Source organism: Strix uralensis, chromosome 3 (assembly GCF_047716275.1).
Source record: "Strix uralensis isolate ZFMK-TIS-50842 chromosome 3, bStrUra1, whole genome shotgun sequence".
NCBI classification, from domain to species: Eukaryota; Metazoa; Chordata; class Aves; order Strigiformes; family Strigidae; genus Strix; species Strix uralensis.
This window is the reverse complement of record NC_133974.1, coordinates 5894167-5913021: the sequence shown is the minus strand read 5'-3', so window position 1 is coordinate 5913021 and position 18855 is coordinate 5894167. Positions and strand designations below refer to the sequence as shown.

Sequence of the window (18855 nt, the reverse complement as noted above, 5' to 3'; positions counted from 1 at the left end):
CCAGTTCAGCCCTCCAAAATGCTTCTCCATGTCACATATTTGTCACAGATTTAGCTTCAAATTGCAGCATGAAATATACAGCCAATCACCAGGTTTAGGAGTAAAAATGTTCCTAGGAATTCAGAAACTTTACCAAACCGTTATTCTGACTGCTTTCCAGATTCAGTATTTTTTTTTTTTTCTTCTCTCTCTCTCTCTTTCTTTTGGTTGCTTTAATTTAGTAGAGGAAGTGAAGGCAAATAGTTTAATCATAACCATCCCTAGGGGCAATTTAGAATCATTTTCTCATTAGTGCATATAATATGCAGTATAAGTAATGTTCAATCAGATGGTTGCTACAAAGGCCTGTGCAGACACTGAAATGAAATGCACTCTAATGCTATGCATAGCTGAATAAGAATAATCTTGTCTTTTTGTATCTTGCTTCTTTGTTGGTGGGTGAATAGGAATTTTCACTCCCTTTCTTCTCTCTCTTTTTTTTTTTTTTTTTTTTTTTGGTGTGTTTTTGTGGGGGGAATCAAACTTTCTTCTAAATAGTAAAATCAAGTTATAAAAGTGGAGGGATTCCAAGACTATTAAGACTCCAGGGAATTCAATCACAGACAGCCAAAGGCAGGAAGTATTTGAAGAGGGAGAAGAAAATAAAAACACGAGGGAGCAGGAAATATGTGTTCCATAAAGATGACTTAACTGGGAGACATGTGTCACACATCCACAAGAAGAATCCAACAGGAGTACCTGAGGGTATTTTGGGGGAGACAGTAACTTCAAAGGCTTCTGCTCCTCCAAAAGCTACTCAACCTATGATGCATTTAACAGCTCCCCAATTTCATACCACCTTGTGCGGGTGAGGCTTAAAGTTGGATCATGGAAATGACCCCACATAAAAGACAAGCTATGAAGATCCAAGATGGTGGGGGCCAGGAAGTTCTTGCACTATCTCTCCTGCCAAAGTCGGCACAGCATGGGATTACACCGCAGGGTGTAGATGAGTAGACAAGCAAAAGTAAAATGCCGAGTACTTGGATGGCCAAGCAGCTCAATGACTGCCCTATCACTCCTATCAGCTGGGTTGGGCTGGTCAGTGACATATGCTGCTACACCACATAACTGGGATGTCATGGATCATACTGGCCATGATGGGAAGTCCAAAGAGCACTGCCTGTGATTTCAGCACAAGCTGGGATCTGAGGAAGGCAAATGTTTTCCTCTTCCTAGAGGAAGAAGTTAGTAGGACCCGACCCCTAGTTGTCTGCCTCTCTATATTTCTCAGTAGGCTCATGGAGTGCTCAGGGTGGTACCTGCTGGCTTTGATAGACCCTGTCTGGGAGAAGGGTGAACTCTGGGATTTCCTGCTTTCCAGCTGGCCCCAGACTGGTGACTGGGATTGGATGTTGTCTCTTGGATATCGAAGTCTCTACATAAAAATGTAGTGGCTTCACTGGCCTGTTTTTTATAGGTTGGAAGACAACGAGTGCTGCTCCCAGCATCCACAGAGATCAAAGTTATGAAATAGGACCCCAAAGCAAGGGGTTTTGCAGATCGTTTTTCAGGATCATTCAATGAGAGTTTGAACCTCCCAAGTTTCACTTAATTCTTCATAACTGAATAAAACCAAAAATTCAAAGTGAAACTCAACCCAGAAATCCACGTTCAGCTTGGTTTTGGATGGAAACCAAAGGAAATCATTTAATCCCAACATGGTTTCCACCAGAAGCTCTGTATTGGTCTGGGTTTGGTTGAAACTCAGCTTTTGCTTCCCTTTGCTGAACAGTTCATGTAAACTATGGGATAAGAAGAAACAACTTCAGGAAATACTTGTGTATTTTCCTTTAATAGTTTAAAAATATCTTCTGAATTCTATCAAACACATCAGTTCCATCAAACTCCAGGAAATACATCAGTTCAAATTTTTTAAATTGGAAATAAGATAAATTTGTCACTGCTTACCTTCAACACATATACAAATATCCCAGCACGGGAAGAACCACAAACTTCTACAAACAAAAGCCTACAAACTTCTCCTATAGGTAGGGAAAAAAAAAGGCACCTCCGAAACAGATTCTTTGTTTTGATAAACAAAAATGAAAGGCCTAGAGAATGCAATAAACCAGTTTTTCCTCTCACTTTTATGAAGCCTGAAGGATGCAAAAACATCACACTTACTGCTACAACAGACTTGGAGGATATTTCTGAGATCTTAAAAATTATGGTGTCCTGCTGTGCAACAGACTTTGAGGACATGTCTAATTACTGACTTATCTTATGGGTCATTGCAAGGAAAAATCTGTTAAATAAATGTGACAAGATACTTCAGATAGTACTTTAGTAGTGAGTAGTGTGTATCAAAAATGGATGCTTCTTATTTTAGGATGTGCTTGTTTAAGTCCCATGAGAGACTGTCATACAACAGCAAGTTTACTAGACAGGCTTGTCTAGCTCATATCCGCTAGACCATGAGAACATGATGCTTCATAGGAAGGGACAAGAAACCATAATTTATGCTTATGGAATGAACAGTCCTGTGCAGAAGTATTTTGCTAAGCCAACAATTAGGGGTTTCCTGAACTCAGAAGATGAAGTACTTGCTCCTTTGAGCTCACGGATGAGTTGGTATCGGTAGATCTGGACTACTACTGTAAACTGGTATTCCCCTTCAGGCATGCTGGGTGTGAAAAATACTTGTTTCCAGAGTTTTGGGCATGATTGTTACCCCATAAGGAGTGCTGGGCATCTGTAAGCTGTGTGCAAGGCGAATTCACACCCCGGAGATATTGTGTGGAAATCCCGCTCACTGACTTTTTGGTTGATTCTCCTCAAATTCCTCATTTTCCACTAATTCTCCGCTAATAAATCTTTTCATTGCTCAACCAGTTCTGTAGAAAACAAAAGTACTGTTGGGGGAGTGTTTGATTGCAACATTTTTTTCTGTAGAAATATTTATTAGCCAATAAAGTTGGAAGGAACTTGGCAGAGTTAAATCTTCCACTGGGATTGGGTGCTTCCTCATTGGATCCTCTTGAAAAGACTCAAATTAATTTTGCCTTTGCCATGATTTGATTAGCTCTTGTTTCACATGTGGTTGAGCTTCAAAACAGAGATTTATATCTGTGCAGCTAACCTGTGTAACAGCACTTGTTGCTCCTTTTGACTTTAATACATTAAATACACCACATAAGCATATTTGAAATTTGTAAAAAAGCAAACATAAAAAAAGCTTTAAAATACTGACTCGCACACATGATGCTGTTGTGCTTCTCTCCTTACTTTGACTGTATGCAAGAACATGATGTGTTTTGGCCAGACCATTGTCAAAACAGACAGAGATTAATTACCGCGGCCATTTGTTCTGTTACAAAAAAGATAAAAATAACTCATGAGTCATGACAACAGTGAATATTGTGGAGCCAAATCCTGCATCCTGTTTGCCATTTTCTAGCCTCAGTGTAGAAGAAAAGATGTGATTTTGAGAAATGATCTGATGCTATCTTTAGTACCTCAGCAGTGTTTACACAGCTAGGGAAGTCGGTGTCTGGCATTGTCTTTAATGACATGCAGACGTGGTTTGGGAGGACGGTGTCCTGCTGTGGGCTGTGGAAATGGACTGTTGCTGGATGGGGCTGGGAAGGGTTTGTGTACATCAGTAGATATGGCTGCAGGGCAGAGACATAACCATAAAACATGTCAGGACTCAGAAATTAGGGGAAAACACGTAGTTTTGCTCAAGCAGAGTCCTTCAGCACGTGCTTGGCATTTATTAGCATGTTGTCACTGGGCCTTGACCATGTGATTAGGCGTTATGTGCAGAGGACCTCCAGTGTTAGAGTGAGCTTTGGAAGGTTGGGTTTCATCCCACCAAGTGGGATGTCCTCCCATGTAGGAGACATGAAAAAGAGTATTATTGCCCATTTGCTGGTATAACCTTAGTGTTTCTGAGGTTTCCTGACCTTGTATTATTACTAGCATGGACAAGGAGGTGGACTTCACCTCTGAAGCATTTTCGTGTCTATGAATGAACATCTTTGCATGGGCAAGAGGTCATTGTAGTCTCCCAGGGAGTGTTGTCACCATCTTTCATGCAGCCTTAGAGCTTCAAATCCAGCAATGATGGTGCCCACCAAAATACCACAGAAATACCAGCTAATGGGTCTGCATTCCCCTGCCACAGGCTCCATGCGCTGATAAAGAAGGAAGGACACAACGGTGATCCTGCAGCTTAGCCTCATGGGGCTCCTTGGAAAATGGTGGGCTCACCAAAAACCAGCACTGGGAGCACAAGTAAGCCTCATCTCCTGTCCTGCCTCCTGCAGGAGAGAGTGAACCTGCTTAATCAGCTCCAAATCTTGGAATAGTTTATAAATGAAGATTTGAGTGTAGGAGGGAAGAAATCAGTTAGCTCTCAGGTAAAGAGGGTGCTAAGCACACAGGCTGATGACATTGGCGGAAAAAAGGAACATTTTAAAATGTGAGCTAAACGTGCTTGAAACCATCTAAAACCTTAAACCGTGTTAGAAAAATAATTCACAGTGTTTTGCTTCAACGGTTGTAGCTGTTTCACCATGGTAAAAGACATCTTTTAAGAGACATGAGTCTATCATGAATTAGTCGTGCTATCCTGCCTGATAGCACAAGGCTGTGGCTGTGCCAGCACCTGCTGAGATGGCCAAGGACTGTTTATGGCTGTTCCCTCACGACAAAGGCATGAGCCAGCCCAGGGAGGATGGGTTTGGCTCTGTACATGCTGGAAGTGATGTCAGTGGGATGTGTAACGCGGCTGTACAACCCATGGGGTAGGACTCTCAGCCGTAAAAAAGGCTCCCATCACCATGCGAGAGAGCAGCTCTTCCTTGCCTGCTTTCCGTTAAGCAGTTACAGACACAGCACAGGGCCACGTGTCACCAGCGCACTGGATCTGGGCTCTGTATTGTGCGGCTGGTAGGATGCTCCCTTTGCACCCTTGATTCGTAATAGTTCCTCAGGTGTCAGCAGGGGCCAAGGACATTTTTTAACACAGTTATCATTCTGGGAGAATGAATTTCATAAGGGCATGGTCATGCCCCTCCTTAGGGACTGGGATAGGCATGGTTTAGTTTCCTGGCACAGATGTGGCCATGCGTTGGAAGGAGGACCCTGTAACCTCAGTGGGGCCGGCAGCAAGCAGTGAGCAGCTCTGGACTCTACACCCAGGTCCAAGGACTGCTCAGATATTTTTCATTTAACAGTGACTGGATATAATAAAGACAAACCTGACAAGAGCCTTCTAGCCTCTTCCTTGCAGTGTTACTGTCTGCCTGGTCTGAAGGGGGGAAGAGGAGCTGAGTGCCTTGTTGCTACAGTGCAGAATTGGGCAGCTCCTTGTCCAGGCATTGCTCCCCAGCAGAGAGCTATGGGGATGAGCGTCTTCCAGATGAGGCTGTCCCTCCTCTTGGTTTTTATTGGGCCAAGTTCTCTGCCGAGGAGCTTGAGACAGAAATGGCCAAAGACCAAATACGTCACCTGAGTCCCATCGTCTCTGAGAGCGCGGTGATGCCAGACAGAAGGCATCTGAGGTCAGCCCTGCACGTGTGACATGAGCCGAAAAGCATCAGGACGCACTTTTCTCTTTTTTTTTTTTTTAATTTTGCTGGCACACGTCTTGTGTGTCAGGTCATTCCTTCACACATACGCATGTGTGCACTTCATTACAGCTCCTTGTCTCACTCCCTTCCTCTGCTTTGCCCCGCTTCCCTGCAGTATCCTCCTTCCACCCTGGGGCTTGGAAGCTGTGCTCAGCCTCTGCAAGAAAACTGGTTCCAGCTGTGGGCTGTGACAGGCTCTCAGCCGCTGCGCAGCTGTTCTCAGGCTTCTGCTCCTTAAACCAATGGGATGGGTGGGGAAAGGCTGATCCTTACTGCTGACTGTCTTCAGGAGCAGTTACCCAAACCTGAGTCTGGAGGCTGCCTTTGGACACCACCAGCAATAGGCACGGGAGGCTTCTGACAAGCTAAAACAATGCACAGGGCTACAGGAGCTAAAGGAAGATTTCAACAAGGTGAGTAGCAGCAATCTGCTGTCATCCACATCATTAATGCAAGAAGGGTCTAATGGCTGCTTGGGGAATCTCCCCTTCTTGCAGTGAATTTGGCAAAAAAGGACCTTGTACGTACGTGCTGTGCCCATGCAGTGGGCAGCTCTGTCTGTGGCACATGCTTTCTCCCCATTGGGTGACCTTCTCAGCCTGATACTGACTCACTCTGGTTGGATGTCAAATACCATCAAACTCCAAAGGAAGATGTTCAAGCCCCCTTAAAGCACTCTCTCTGTCTTTAGTCATACGGTCTTGGATATTCAGGCCACTGCAGATCAAATTTCTTTGTCTGAAAGGTTAAAAATCCTGGGAACCATTTCAGCCAGTTTCCTAAGGCAACTTTCCTTTTGTGCCAAGGGCTGTTCTCAGCAATATCCAAACAGGTTGGGTGTCTGCTTCTCCTTAAACCAGTGGGACAGAGGTGCTGGATTCATGTTGCTGAATGCACCAGAAACAGCCTAAGTAGACTGGGTGATATCAACAGAAAGACCTTAGCACTTGCAAGTAGGACTTGCCCAGAATTTAGCTAGTTTGGCCCTAAAACCTCTCTGCAGTCCTTAGGCCTCCTCATTTCTTTGTAACAAACATGCTCAGAACTGGCCTAGGCTGGAGGCTTCTTTATAGTCTAAACACCACCATGGCTTGCACAAGCCAAAGTGTCCCCAGAAGGGCCAGGTACAGTACAACCCAGTCCCCAGCCTGGAGTTCAACACAGCGTAAGTGGCCATGACTACATCCACTCTTATGCTTCAAGACTTTTGGAGGACTCAGTATCTCTGCATCCAAAGGCAAGGAAGTCCTTTAGAAAAATCTGTCCCTTATAACTCCAAAGGGTTGGCAACCCGCTGTCCTGCTGAAGAGGACTTCCTAGTAGGTAGGTACGTGCCTCCCAACTGACTGGCACCTCTTGACCTCTCCTGGCCAAGTCTTTGTCATTATTTGTGGTTATCTTTCGCTTGGTTTTTCCAAGACGTGTGTCTGCTTGGCTCAAGCTTTTGCTGTGAACCCTTGTTCTTCTGGCTGATTCGGCAGTTTCTTCAATTACTGTCACAATCGCCCCTTGCGTGGCCGCATCGGCTTGGCTGTGCTCCTGCGATCACTCATTACTGCTGGAACAAGGGAAGGCAGACAGACGTTTGTGCGTTCTCTGGTGATGCACAATCTGCATCCTGTGGTCACTGGGCTGTGGTCACTGGGTAACTGTAAAATTAAAACAGATCCTTGCTGTTAACCAAAAGGCATTTGCAATAAAAGGAAGTTAAATACAGTGCTGGAGGGGTAGTTTTGCTGCTAACAATACATTATAGGACCTGCTAGGAAATTAGATTCGCTACTCTATCCTTGCCCCCACAACTAAGTTCACCCCCAGTTTAATGTGATTTAGAATTAAGTGGGGTATTTTATGTTGATAGTAGGTTCAAGGACCTTTTTTTTTTTCCTGGACTTTGGTAGCATTGCCATTATTAAGAATGACAGAATAAAATCCACAGGATGTGCTATAGAAAACATGAAATACATAAAATACAGTTCTTGAGCCTCCTTTCTTTTCTGTACAATTCTTTCGTGAGGTAGAGAATGCCTCTGGAAAGACACTTTGTCATACAGAAATGACACACTTGTGTTACTAAACATCTGCTAGCAGGGGGACAGAAAGTGGCTGGGGCCCTCTAAAGCAGTGACCATCTGTTTAATACATGGAGTGAAAATACCCCATGGGGGTGAGTGAGAGAGGCTCTGAGAGATGGAGGGTTGGGCCTTTCCTGGCCTGCAGAAGGGCAGGGTTTGTGCTCTGCTGCAGGTTACATCTTCAAGATTTTTGCTCTGGCTTCCTAAGGGACTGCTTCAGCCCTGACATAGCCAGGGATAGTGAGGCTTTTCTGCTCTCCCCGTGACCTGGGTCCCTTCTCCACTAATTGATATGCAGGGCTCAGCTTGGCCAAGGCTGCAAGTGGTGCATGGGTGAGTCCTGTTAGGAGGCTGCTCAGAGGTGTACATGGCCAGAAGAAAAAACATGGAGCTATTACATGGTAATGAGGCAAGTTTCTGTAACACCAGAAAGCCCAGTGTTGGGTTTAGACATGTGAAGATGCACCACAAAGCAATTACCTTTGGGATTTAGCCCACAGAGCTGAGACCTGTCAAACCCACCTCTCCCATTTCCCAAGTCATCAGGTGATGATGCAGTCAGAGTATTTAAACCAGGTTCAGCTCATCACCAGTGATGAAAAATAAGCAGGTTGATCATGGCTGGGGAGATTCTGTGCTCAGCGCTCCTTCACTCCAGGTCAACAGAGTGATTTCTGAAGCACATGGGACCTACCAATGTCAGAGCTGGGGGATATTAGTATTTAAAGAACTCTCTCCTCTTTCACCAACATACTGCTCCTAGGTTTTGTCTTGTTTCCTTCTAAATTTAAAGCAAGACCAGCACTGTCTCTTTTCAACTAAAGCACCAGAAAAAAAGGGAATGAAAATCTTTGGGATCACTGTTGTAGCCAGGATGAGCTAAAGGTACAGAAGCAGCATGGTTTGAAGGGAGAATATCTTTGAATAAACCAGCTGGAAAAGGGAGGTGAGATTCTAGATTCAGAGTTCAGGACTTCATGAATATCTGTATTCTCCACCTATATGGTCTAATGAAAGACCTCTGAAACTCTTAAAAGTGATTTGGTAGGAGCACAGACCAAGGAGGGCCAAGCCTGTTCTGTACTAGAGATTGATTTGCTTGAGTTTGAATTAAGAAAGAAAAGTGGGGGGACACAATCTATGGAATAATTTAACTTCTATTTATAGTCATTGTATGGTTTGTCATGCAGATTAATTAATGTGGCCAGTAAACTCACTTTTTTTTTTTAAGATCCAGCTACAGCAATGGACCTGCCTACGCCCTAAGATAATTGATGAACATTAATAGATAAGAGAGAGACAGCTTTGAAATCAATGCTTTACACAAGGGCCAGATATTATAAAGATCAGTGCAATAATTAGTTTTAAAAAATAAAACCAGCATCATACAGTTGAATTACTCCAGGGGTGCCTTTGTGTCTGAGGTTCAACCAGTGGATTCAGTCCTTTTAATCAGAATTAGTTCTGGAATAGATTTTGCTGGCCATAGAGCTAAAAATGTAATCCTGGCTGGCTCGTTCAGCTTTATTAAGCATCTATGACTATTTTTCAACAGAGGATCTCTTTCTTCTCCTGACAGAAAGACTCATCAAATACAGACAGGAGAGGAGAGGAAAGGAAATCTCAGCTTCATTGAAGTTGAGCCAAATCTCCCATTGGTTTCACTGGGGCCACAATCTCACCTAAGCTGCATAACATGCTTTAAAATGCTACTGGCACGATAATTATACAAAATAGACCCCACATTTCTTTTTTGGGAGAGGGGAGGGAGTAGGAGAAGTGGGGAACCTAACACACACGTTTGTCTGATCCTATGAGGCATTTACCTGTAGCATGTACTTGGCAAGAGATCTGATATATGAACTGAATAAATAATAAAATAGTCTGTGTTTCCTCGTGTCACAATTCGTAAATGCTTTCGATGTACATAAATGATCTTAAAAGAGGTACTTGCATTTCCTTTGAGGAATCTTTAAGGAATCCAAATACATCAGAGCCACTTTTGTATCTTGGAAAGCTGAAAGTGATCTAATGAGGCAGACCCTGTCTAATCTGATATGTGAAAAACCTTTGAATTTGACTTGAAAGCGACACTGTTCTAACCCTGACACTAAGGCATCTCTTAATAAATTATAAAAAAAACCCAGAAAACACCCCCTAACAACTGGCAAACAAACCCACTATGAGTAATCATATTGGCACCAGAAGTGATGCTGTAAACCACTGCTTGTACCCACTTCTTTACCTCTTCACCTACTGTGCAGATCACAGTTATGCCTGAGGCAGCAGGAATTGGTTAAAGCCACCTCATTTAAATACCTCAAAAAATTAATGAGCCATAGGCTAGCTGGAGGAGACAGGAGAGACTTACCTAACAGCAGTGCCTGTATGCAACCAAAAAGTGAAGGTCCTCTTTTTATCCACTGCTACTCTCATTTTCTTCAAAGCTGTTAAGGCCCTGATTCAACAAAGTGCTTAGAGACATGATGAACTTTTAAAGTGGTGGGACAATTGTATGTACTTAATGAAGATATGGGAACAGACTGACTTACATATATGCTAAACGTGCCTGTTAAATCCTTTTCTGAATCAGGGTCTGATCTTGCTCCTGTGTGAATTAACGTGAGTGCAAGTCCTCAAGACCAGCAGAACCAGGTGTGCTGTTGTTCGTAAGCAAAGGTACAAGCTGGAGTCCTAGAAAGGCAGAAAGTACAAGTCTGGAATCAGTTATAAGGACACTTTGCTTTAGATGACTATCTGGCTATTTTTCAACATGCATTTCACTCAACTAAGAAAATGGGGGAAATGCTATTTGATACTTCAATTTTAAATCCTGCTTGGAAGACAGGTGTTGCTTTGAACCCACAGTATGGAAGATAACTGCAAGCTGGATTCCTGAGATAAATGTGAGGCAGATTAAATCCAGACCACAATAATGTCATCTTCTCCAGCAACATCACTGTCCTGGGATACCGAAGGCAAGCCAAAGTTCACACACTAGTTTAAGATACTGCTAGCTAGTTTGCAGCCAAAACAAAAAGTTCAGACGTGTTTTCTGATGCATTTTATTTAGAAATCTATGTGCAGGTCATGTTTGCAAAAACCAATGAATCTCCAGCGCTTATCATCAGGGGCTCAGGTACAGTTGAGTTGGTTAGAGTGCCTAGTTGTGGGTAGTTGCCTCATGTTAGCTACTGGCCTTGGAGCACTGCAGACCGTATTTCACAGTCACTTTAAGCAGCCAGTGAAGCGGGACAGCCTCTGACAGAGGTAATTCTGCCCCTCTCCCACCTTCCCTTACACTTCCTACCTCGAAAGTTGGCCCAACTCATGTCTGCGACAACAGGGGATTAGACAACCAAGCTGGATTAACACATTTTAAACCAAATGCGGCTGCCCCGATGCTTGCACCAGCAAACAAGAGTGCAAAAGCAGAACAAGCTGCAATGGGCAAAGACAAGATTTTCCTTCTGTTGGCACTGTGAGTCTCTGCTTAAGGCAGCCAGAGAACTACAGTGTATCTTGGCCATTGCCGGCTGGAGTGACTAATTACAATGTTAAAACAGTGCTTATTTCTCTGGAGATTTGCCATGTTTTGAAGAGCTGGCTCCAGCTCTGTTGGATTTCTCACAGGGAACCTCCCGTGCCTTAGACTCCCCTTAATTTTAGCTCATGCTTGATTTTTGTTATCTGCCGGGTATGGATGAGACACTCAGCTGTTACAGTTTAACACTGCTGTCCTCCTATTAGCTTTCCCAGGTACCTGAATCCAACTCAACTGAAGTAAATGACAGTCTTATCAACTCCACAGACTTTGAAGCAGGCTCCAGCTATGGGATTGATCCAATATGTAAATGCCAAGTCTGATTCCAGGAAGGGAGGAAAATCATAATCTGAAATTCTTTAAACACTTGCAGATATATCCTGGCATGCTAAATGGAAATGAAGGAATTTCTCAGGGAGAATGTTAAATAATTCTCAAAATAATTGTTAACACACACAACACAACCCCCATCCCACCTCTGTCACTCACTCAGGTTATGGTTTACCCACTGCAGTAAACTGTTAATTAGTCTGCACTGTTTGTGGTTATACTTACTATTGTTCTTGGAAACAAAGACCAAATTAGTGACTGGCTTCAGAAGTTAAAAATAAAAATTTGGTGTCAAGATGTGCTGGTCACTCTTGTGTCCATCAGACATTTGTATTCAATTACAACGCATTTTAGAAAGGTTCAGGGACATAAACTGAGCCTAAGCCCAGGAAGAAGATGTGGAAAACCCAAGCTCCATCACCACCTGCTGCTGGAAGCACTGACATCTAACAGCATTAAAATTTGGTTGAACAAATTTCCTAAGCACTCGAGTTCAAGCTACCACACCTAAATTCCTTGATCTTGGGATGTCCTAGCCAGGCTCTGCTGCTCCATTCACATCCCTCTGGATCCAACAGACACATGCACAGAGCATAGGGGTGATTTCAGCAGATCTAAGACTGGCTGCCTTAGAGTGGAGACTGAGGCTATGAATGATACCTAGGGCTAACTACCTCAGTGGGGATTAAGTTATTGTCCCATGGCACTGAAATACTTCTGGAAAAGGAGGCAGGAGTGGTGCCATAGTCACACCTCTGTCAGTATTTTGTATCTGAAATAAAGGCCCGAAGCTCTAATAGTAGCTATCTAGGATAAAGTCAAGATGGGGAAGTGGGAGTCTCTATAGCTTCGTATCACCTTTGCACTTTCTGTCCTCTGGTCGCTACAGTCCCAGTTTGTTTAGATCCCTCAGCAATACCTGACATCAAGCCTCCTCCAGCACGCTTTTTGAGCTCAAGAAGCACCACAGGGCCTTGAGTACCTTCTGAACCAAAAGGGGCTCTCCCTGGCTCCCAGCAGGATTTCTTGGCAGCTCAGGGAGGTAAAAAGCCAAAGCAGGGTACAATCGAGCTTTAAGTAAGGCAACAGACTTTGTTTCATTAGTTTTCTTTCGTTATTGAGATAGGGAGAAACTTTGGGACAAAAACTCTGACTAAAGACAGGGAAAACAGTGAACTCGCTTAATGTTGTGCAAACTGAACTGGAGAAAACACTGAACAAACCTCCTGCAAGTACCCTTCCAATATAACCACCTCCTATCTCCTGCTTTGCATGCGACAAATGCTTATCTGCTACAATTAATGATGGTTAATTGTATGCATTTCAAGAAAGAAAAGAATCTTTTACGATTTATCAGTCCTTCTGAATTTGCCATTTAAAAATACTTGCTAAGACAGTGTTTGAATACCTGCCTAGCTCTGAAGCTGTCAAAAATACAGGAAACATCAAAGAGGCTCTGCTGCAGCCCTAAAAAGAAATAATTGTAGTTGTGGTATTGGTAAACCTACAAGGGTTTTTTGTTAATATCTCTAGCTACCACACAACCACAAGAACTGTCATGATACGCATTTATATGATTTTTCCTTTTGGGTATAACCAGTCAAGCTAAAATATGCCATATGCTCCAAGATTGATGCTTAATACTTCTTTCCAGATGTGCTCTGGTTTAGTTAAATATTTAACACATTTCTAGAAGTATGTAGTCTATAATTGCATTAGTACTTCAGAAGAATGATGTCCTGGTGAGTAAAGGGAAAGATATTCCAAGGCTGGCTGTGCACCTACTCCCACCAGCGATCAGTAGAAATCAGACAGGTTGCCTTTAAAAAAAATCTGATTACCATTGAACACAGCTACACAACCACAGCCCTGACAGGATTCCCCAGTAATATTCTCAAGGCCTAAATAAAGTGACATTCTGTAACATGGTAAAATTGCAAACAGTGAAGTCCTCATTTAAATTCAGATATGTACGAGCAAAATTACATGATGAATGCAACGGGATGTATTTAATTACCGATTTCTGTGCTGTTAACAATACAGTTTTGCCTTTTTCCCCTATGCATTTCCACAAACAGTTGCTCAGAAGACCCAAAGGGTAAGAGCTGGAGATAAGATGGATCCCTGAAAAGTGATGAACGCCTCCACAAAAACAAAAACACGAAAGCAATCCTCTAATGAGATGCTTGACTGTGGCAAACGCATGTATTAAAAGCATTGGGAATAGCTGACAAAATTTAAAAACCAGTAACATTTAACTCGTGGTCTGACTCAACAGTACTCAGGGAAAGATTCGGGATGAGATTTAGAAAAGTACCTCAATGAATAGGAAATAATGCATTCGCCTCTTCCCGTAATCCCATCTTTGCCCTTCAGGAGAACAGTCAGAGCAGAGAGAAAATGAAAAACCTGTTGAGATGTGGTGAGAGGACAAGAGGAGTAAATAGGGAGCTTTTTTCCACCCCGTGCCACAACTGCTGTGGGCAACAGAGCGTGCCAAGTAACCAGCTCTCAAGGAGCAACAGAAAATACCACCGAGGATCTCAAGAGTACTTCGTGCTCAGGATGTACTCCACAAACCCCCAAACGATGGCGTGCAACGTGATCTTGTGAGATGACGTGTCTGTGCTTGCAGCAGTAAACTAACCAGTGTTGGGCCTGCTGCAAGCACTCAGACCAACGAGCACAGCACAGACACACACAACGAAGCTGCTGGGGCTGGGCGCAACCCCGCTGCTTACCAAGCACTCCCAGTGTCCCTGGCCTACACTAATTCACAAACCGTGACCTGGGGGTGCTCTGAAGATACCACTTGATCAGAGCCAGAACAGAAAAAAGGACAATTCTAAAAACTGAAGAAAACAAGTAACTGAGTTGTGATGTGTAACACAGACGGACACAGACTCCGCAACCATCTTGCCCAAGGTCTGGGCCAAGGCAGAACTGTGATGTTACCCACTGTATAAAAGTCAGCAGAAAAAGGTTCATCAACCAGGTGGAGGGAACATGCACTACACACAGCTGATTTTAAAATTAATACTTAGAAAATTTAATGGTACATTTTCTGCTGATATCTGTGGGAACCGTTAGGCGACGCTGGGTACTTTTACAAAACTTAAAGCTACCCTGTTGCGGGGTATTGAAGTTATGCTTGCTGCCAGTATGACCATTTGAACATCTTGATAAAAATGGGAGCGTTCAGTCACACGCACAGAGAAAAATCGGGAACATGGTATTACATGGACCACAATTACCCCACACGGCTCCTTCCTACTACAAATTAGTCTTGGAAAATAAAAGCAGCAGCAGGAGAAAGGAAGACAGACAATTTACAAGAAACACAAAAGAGGCCTGGGATAGGGGAGGATTCCATTTTAGTTAGAAGACAGGTATTTTATTTCTTAATTATTTTTTAACATTCCAGGTTTATTCAAAAGACTTTATTCTGCAGGCATGTATCTTACAGCTCTTAAGACTGATAAAACACTAGGAATAATGTGATAACCCTAGCAAATGAAGACATGGCTAAAATCATACCAGAGTGATTATTTTTTCCTTTTAATAAAATTCTGGACATTTCAATCCAATTTTTAATACTGGCCAAAGCCATTCATACCTAGAGCATTTGGAATAGTTCATTAAAGGAACAAAAATTGACAAGATGCAAACAGCAGACTACACTTGTTTTCTGCAACTGATGGCAAAAGCTCCTGGAGAAGTATCTGTACACTTTAAAAATGTTACATCAGTGACAAATGGAATTTTGTGCTTTAATACTTTGCTTGAAAAGTCTCTTTATCCAACATGAAGTCAGCAAATCTCTGCTGGAGCTCTTTTTCTCTCTCCTGCTGTCGCTGCACATCTTCCTTCAGACACTGGAAGGAAAACATAATTAAGCAACCAGTCAGTTTTTCCAATAGTCGCACCCATGAAAATCTTTACCAAAGGTTGTATTTTAGTTCCTTCAGAGGAAGGGGTCAGAACTAAGACGAGGCATTGCTAAAATTACTTATTTTAAATATAAATGTAGAACAGAGCAATTGATGTAGAATCAAATGTCAGGTATCTTACCCTGTTTTTGACAGCAGTTAATATCAAATGCTTCAAAAGGAGAGATTTCAAACTGGAAACTTGCCACAAGCAGTGCGTTGTATTTAACAGTTAACCATGGATTCTTACTCCATGAGTTTGTTCAAAACCTTCCTGATTAACCCTGCCTCCTGCAACAAGGCCTTCCACAGGCCTTCTTCCACCGACTACACAGTGCGTGAAGGAGAACTACTACTTGTTCTAAAGCTGCCAGCTGCTAGTTCAGTTGATCTCCCCTCACTCTTGCATCATAAGAGACAGTAAATGTGTTCTGAGGATTAGCCCTGAGTAAAGTGCCATTTACAAAAAACAGGTGCTATTAGTAGCTATCAAGCTATTTAATACATTTTTACAGTTAACCTTCACTAAATCAATTAATCACTTCTGAGTCTGTAAACACATCTATCGGCATTTCTGAACTGTCTCCACAAAATCAGTTTTAAGAACTGATATATTTTATCTTTTTTACAGCAAGTGGTTGAGAAGATTTGAGACCCAACAGAACCCTATCTTCTGGAAGAAAAAAAAAAAAATTAAAGAAAAATTGTGCTCAGATGAGTACTTATTTCTTGGAAAGCAAGCCTGGCACTGGCTCAAGCCTAGGACCGAGTCCTGGTTGAGGGTTGCCTTCTTAGCTGCGTAAAGCAGAGAAGAATATCCTGGAGATCCTTAAACTAAGAACAGTGGCTCTGAGGCACTGTTTTCAGGTATCTCCGTGTACCTGTTTCTGGTAGTTCTGGGCTGAAGTTAAGGCTGCTTAAGAGAAGGAGAGATCTTCCTCCTCAAAGCCATGCTAACCAGTCAGAGGCCAGGAGGGCAGGTGGTGTTATTCAGGAGCAGTGGTCCAGGCCACACACACACACACACACACACACACACACACACACACGTTGTTAGCCAGCAACAGGACTGCAGGCAAATGGCCTGAGCTCTGAGGATGGCTCAAAACTATAATTACAGAACTGTTCAGCTTCTGAAACTGAGAACCATGTTTAAATCAGCACAATAACCCCATTTCAGTACTGGCTTTCTAAAAGTCCAGCCATCTGCAAGTCTGACAACAACATTAGCTTCAGGAAGTAATACAATCAACTGTGAAAAGAAAGGAGACTCTCCTGTGGTATATACTGGCATTTGGTCCACTGACTTTTAAGGAAATGGGAGGTTTTACACAAGTTTCAGATCTACCCTAAGTTCTAACAGTAATTAAAACCAAAACAAGCCAAATTAAGATATATATGGAACTTCTGCCGATATGCATTGCAGAAGATTAATAAAATAAACCACACAAGCAAATAAAATAAAAAAAAAGTTAAAGAACACACTAGTAGATTAGTCCCAGCTTCTAATATATGTATCACAGAATCTTTGATATTGAAGGGAATGGCAGAGGAGTCTGGTAACAGCCAAAAGTATACTTTAAAATAAAAACTGAGGCTGTGAACCTCAGAGCCCATGCACTGTAAGAACATCTTTTCGACAAAGTGCCTGTATTTGACCTAAGGTATTACGCTTAAGAATCTCACCTCCAGTCTCCGAGGGATTGCTGCATCTTCATGTTTCTTCAGTTCCTCAAAAGTACGTAGCTCCAGATGTGCCTGTTCGATCTGGTCCCACAAATCATTCAACTGTTTGATGAGGCCCATTGCTCGAGACTGATAACCACCAAGCAAGATCTTCAGCTTCTTCTCCATCTTGGCAGCCCTCTTTGCTTCAGTTGTCATGTGACCTCTGTTTATCTGTCAGAAAGAACCCAAGAATTGCTTTATTTATCCAGAACTCAAAAGTCAGGAGAAAAAAAAAAAAAAAAAAGTAAAAATATTATCTGTGGAACTGTATCAAGTTGATTGAGTTCTTTGATTTCTATTAACAAATTAACTGCACATTTTACAACAACCCAGATTTCTGGATTGAAACCTTTACAATGTAAACACGTTATTCCAGGGGTGAAGTCCCCTGGACTAGCCAAAACAGGGGTGATGACACACTATACGAGTATGGCTCTATAGCCAGGAGTTGTTGCAGTTGATGAACTAAGTAAGCAGCCAAGTCACATGATAGCTTGCTATGCCACATCCCACTTACACAGGAGATCTTCTTTGCCTTTGTAAAGAAAAACTGAAAGATATTAGGTTTCTGCCTTTCAAAATTATACCCTTAGTCTGCAAAAACCAGCCACATCTTTCAATCCTTCTGCGTATCCCAACAGGATTAATCTAAATCATATTCCATAAAGTAAAAAGGCAATCGGGGATGATAAGGCAGCTCCAAATCTGTCTCTTGTTGCAGAGAACCGTAATGAAAACATTTAGACAGGTCTGAGTGGCCAATGAATGGCAATGTTGGGGCATGGAAGCACTGCAAGGAACAGCAGAAGGACTATTAGATTAGTAACTAAATCCTACCACCTATCTGCATGCACTTTCTCAGGACAGCCACATCAGGAGAAAAAGGACTAAGACAAAATCCTGGTAACTCAGGTGGGACAGGATGGAGACACCAACTACTGTCTGCTTCTAATAGGTATGAAGGGCAAATTAAAAAAAAAACCCTCAAAACAAAAAAAAAACCCCACATGGTCACCATCCCAAGAAGAACCCAGGTGCCATGAACTCAGCAGGTGGTGACCCTTCATTCCTGGCATTGTCATAAAGTATCTCAGAAAGATCACCTGGGTTCAAATGTCTCAGTAGCTGAGTGCTGGACAGGGGCCCATGGCGGGGGGCGGGGATTGGACTAGGTGATCTTTAAAGGTCCCTTCCAACCTAAACCACTCTATGATGATGCATCTTAGTGATGTAAGCATGTAAGTATGAGACTGCCAATAAGTGAAATTGGTTTTGTCTTAAAGTACCCTTACCTATCTGTAAGATCTCCCATTCAGTTTACTGAATGCTTTCAATGGCTTTAAACTGCAACAGGGGAGGTTCAGACTGGACATTAAGAAAATATTTTTCACAGAAAGAGTGGTCAGAGAGTGGAATAGGCTGCCCAGGGAGGGGGTGGAGTCCCCATCCCTGGGTGTGTTTAAGGGCCGTTTGGATGAGCTGTTGGGGGATGTGGTGTAGGGGAGAACTTTGTAGAGTCGGGCTGATGGTTGGATTCGATGATCCCAAGGGTCTTTTCCAACCTGAATGATTCTGTGATTATTCCCTCCCGCCCCATACTAAAAACCTGGAGCTCCCCAGTGACCTCTCCA

The 18855-nt window shown here is 42.8% G+C and overlaps 1 protein-coding gene across 1 annotated transcript in view; it reads right to left on the bottom strand.

Moving 5' to 3' along the window:
• Nucleotides 1-14924: 14924 nt before the first annotated feature.
• The window catches only part of CDC5L (cell division cycle 5 like), a 36756-nt gene continuing 32825 nt past the window's right edge, over nt 14925-18855 (bottom strand). Inside the window, exons 15-16 of the mRNA XM_074861378.1 lie at nt 17183-17395; nt 14925-15442 (exon numbers count right to left, since the gene is read on the bottom strand). Of these exons, the coding sequence (XP_074717479.1) occupies nt 15338-15442; nt 17183-17395 (318 nt within the window). The 3' untranslated portion in view covers nt 14925-15337. The remainder of the gene's footprint in view (nt 15443-17182; nt 17396-18855) is intronic.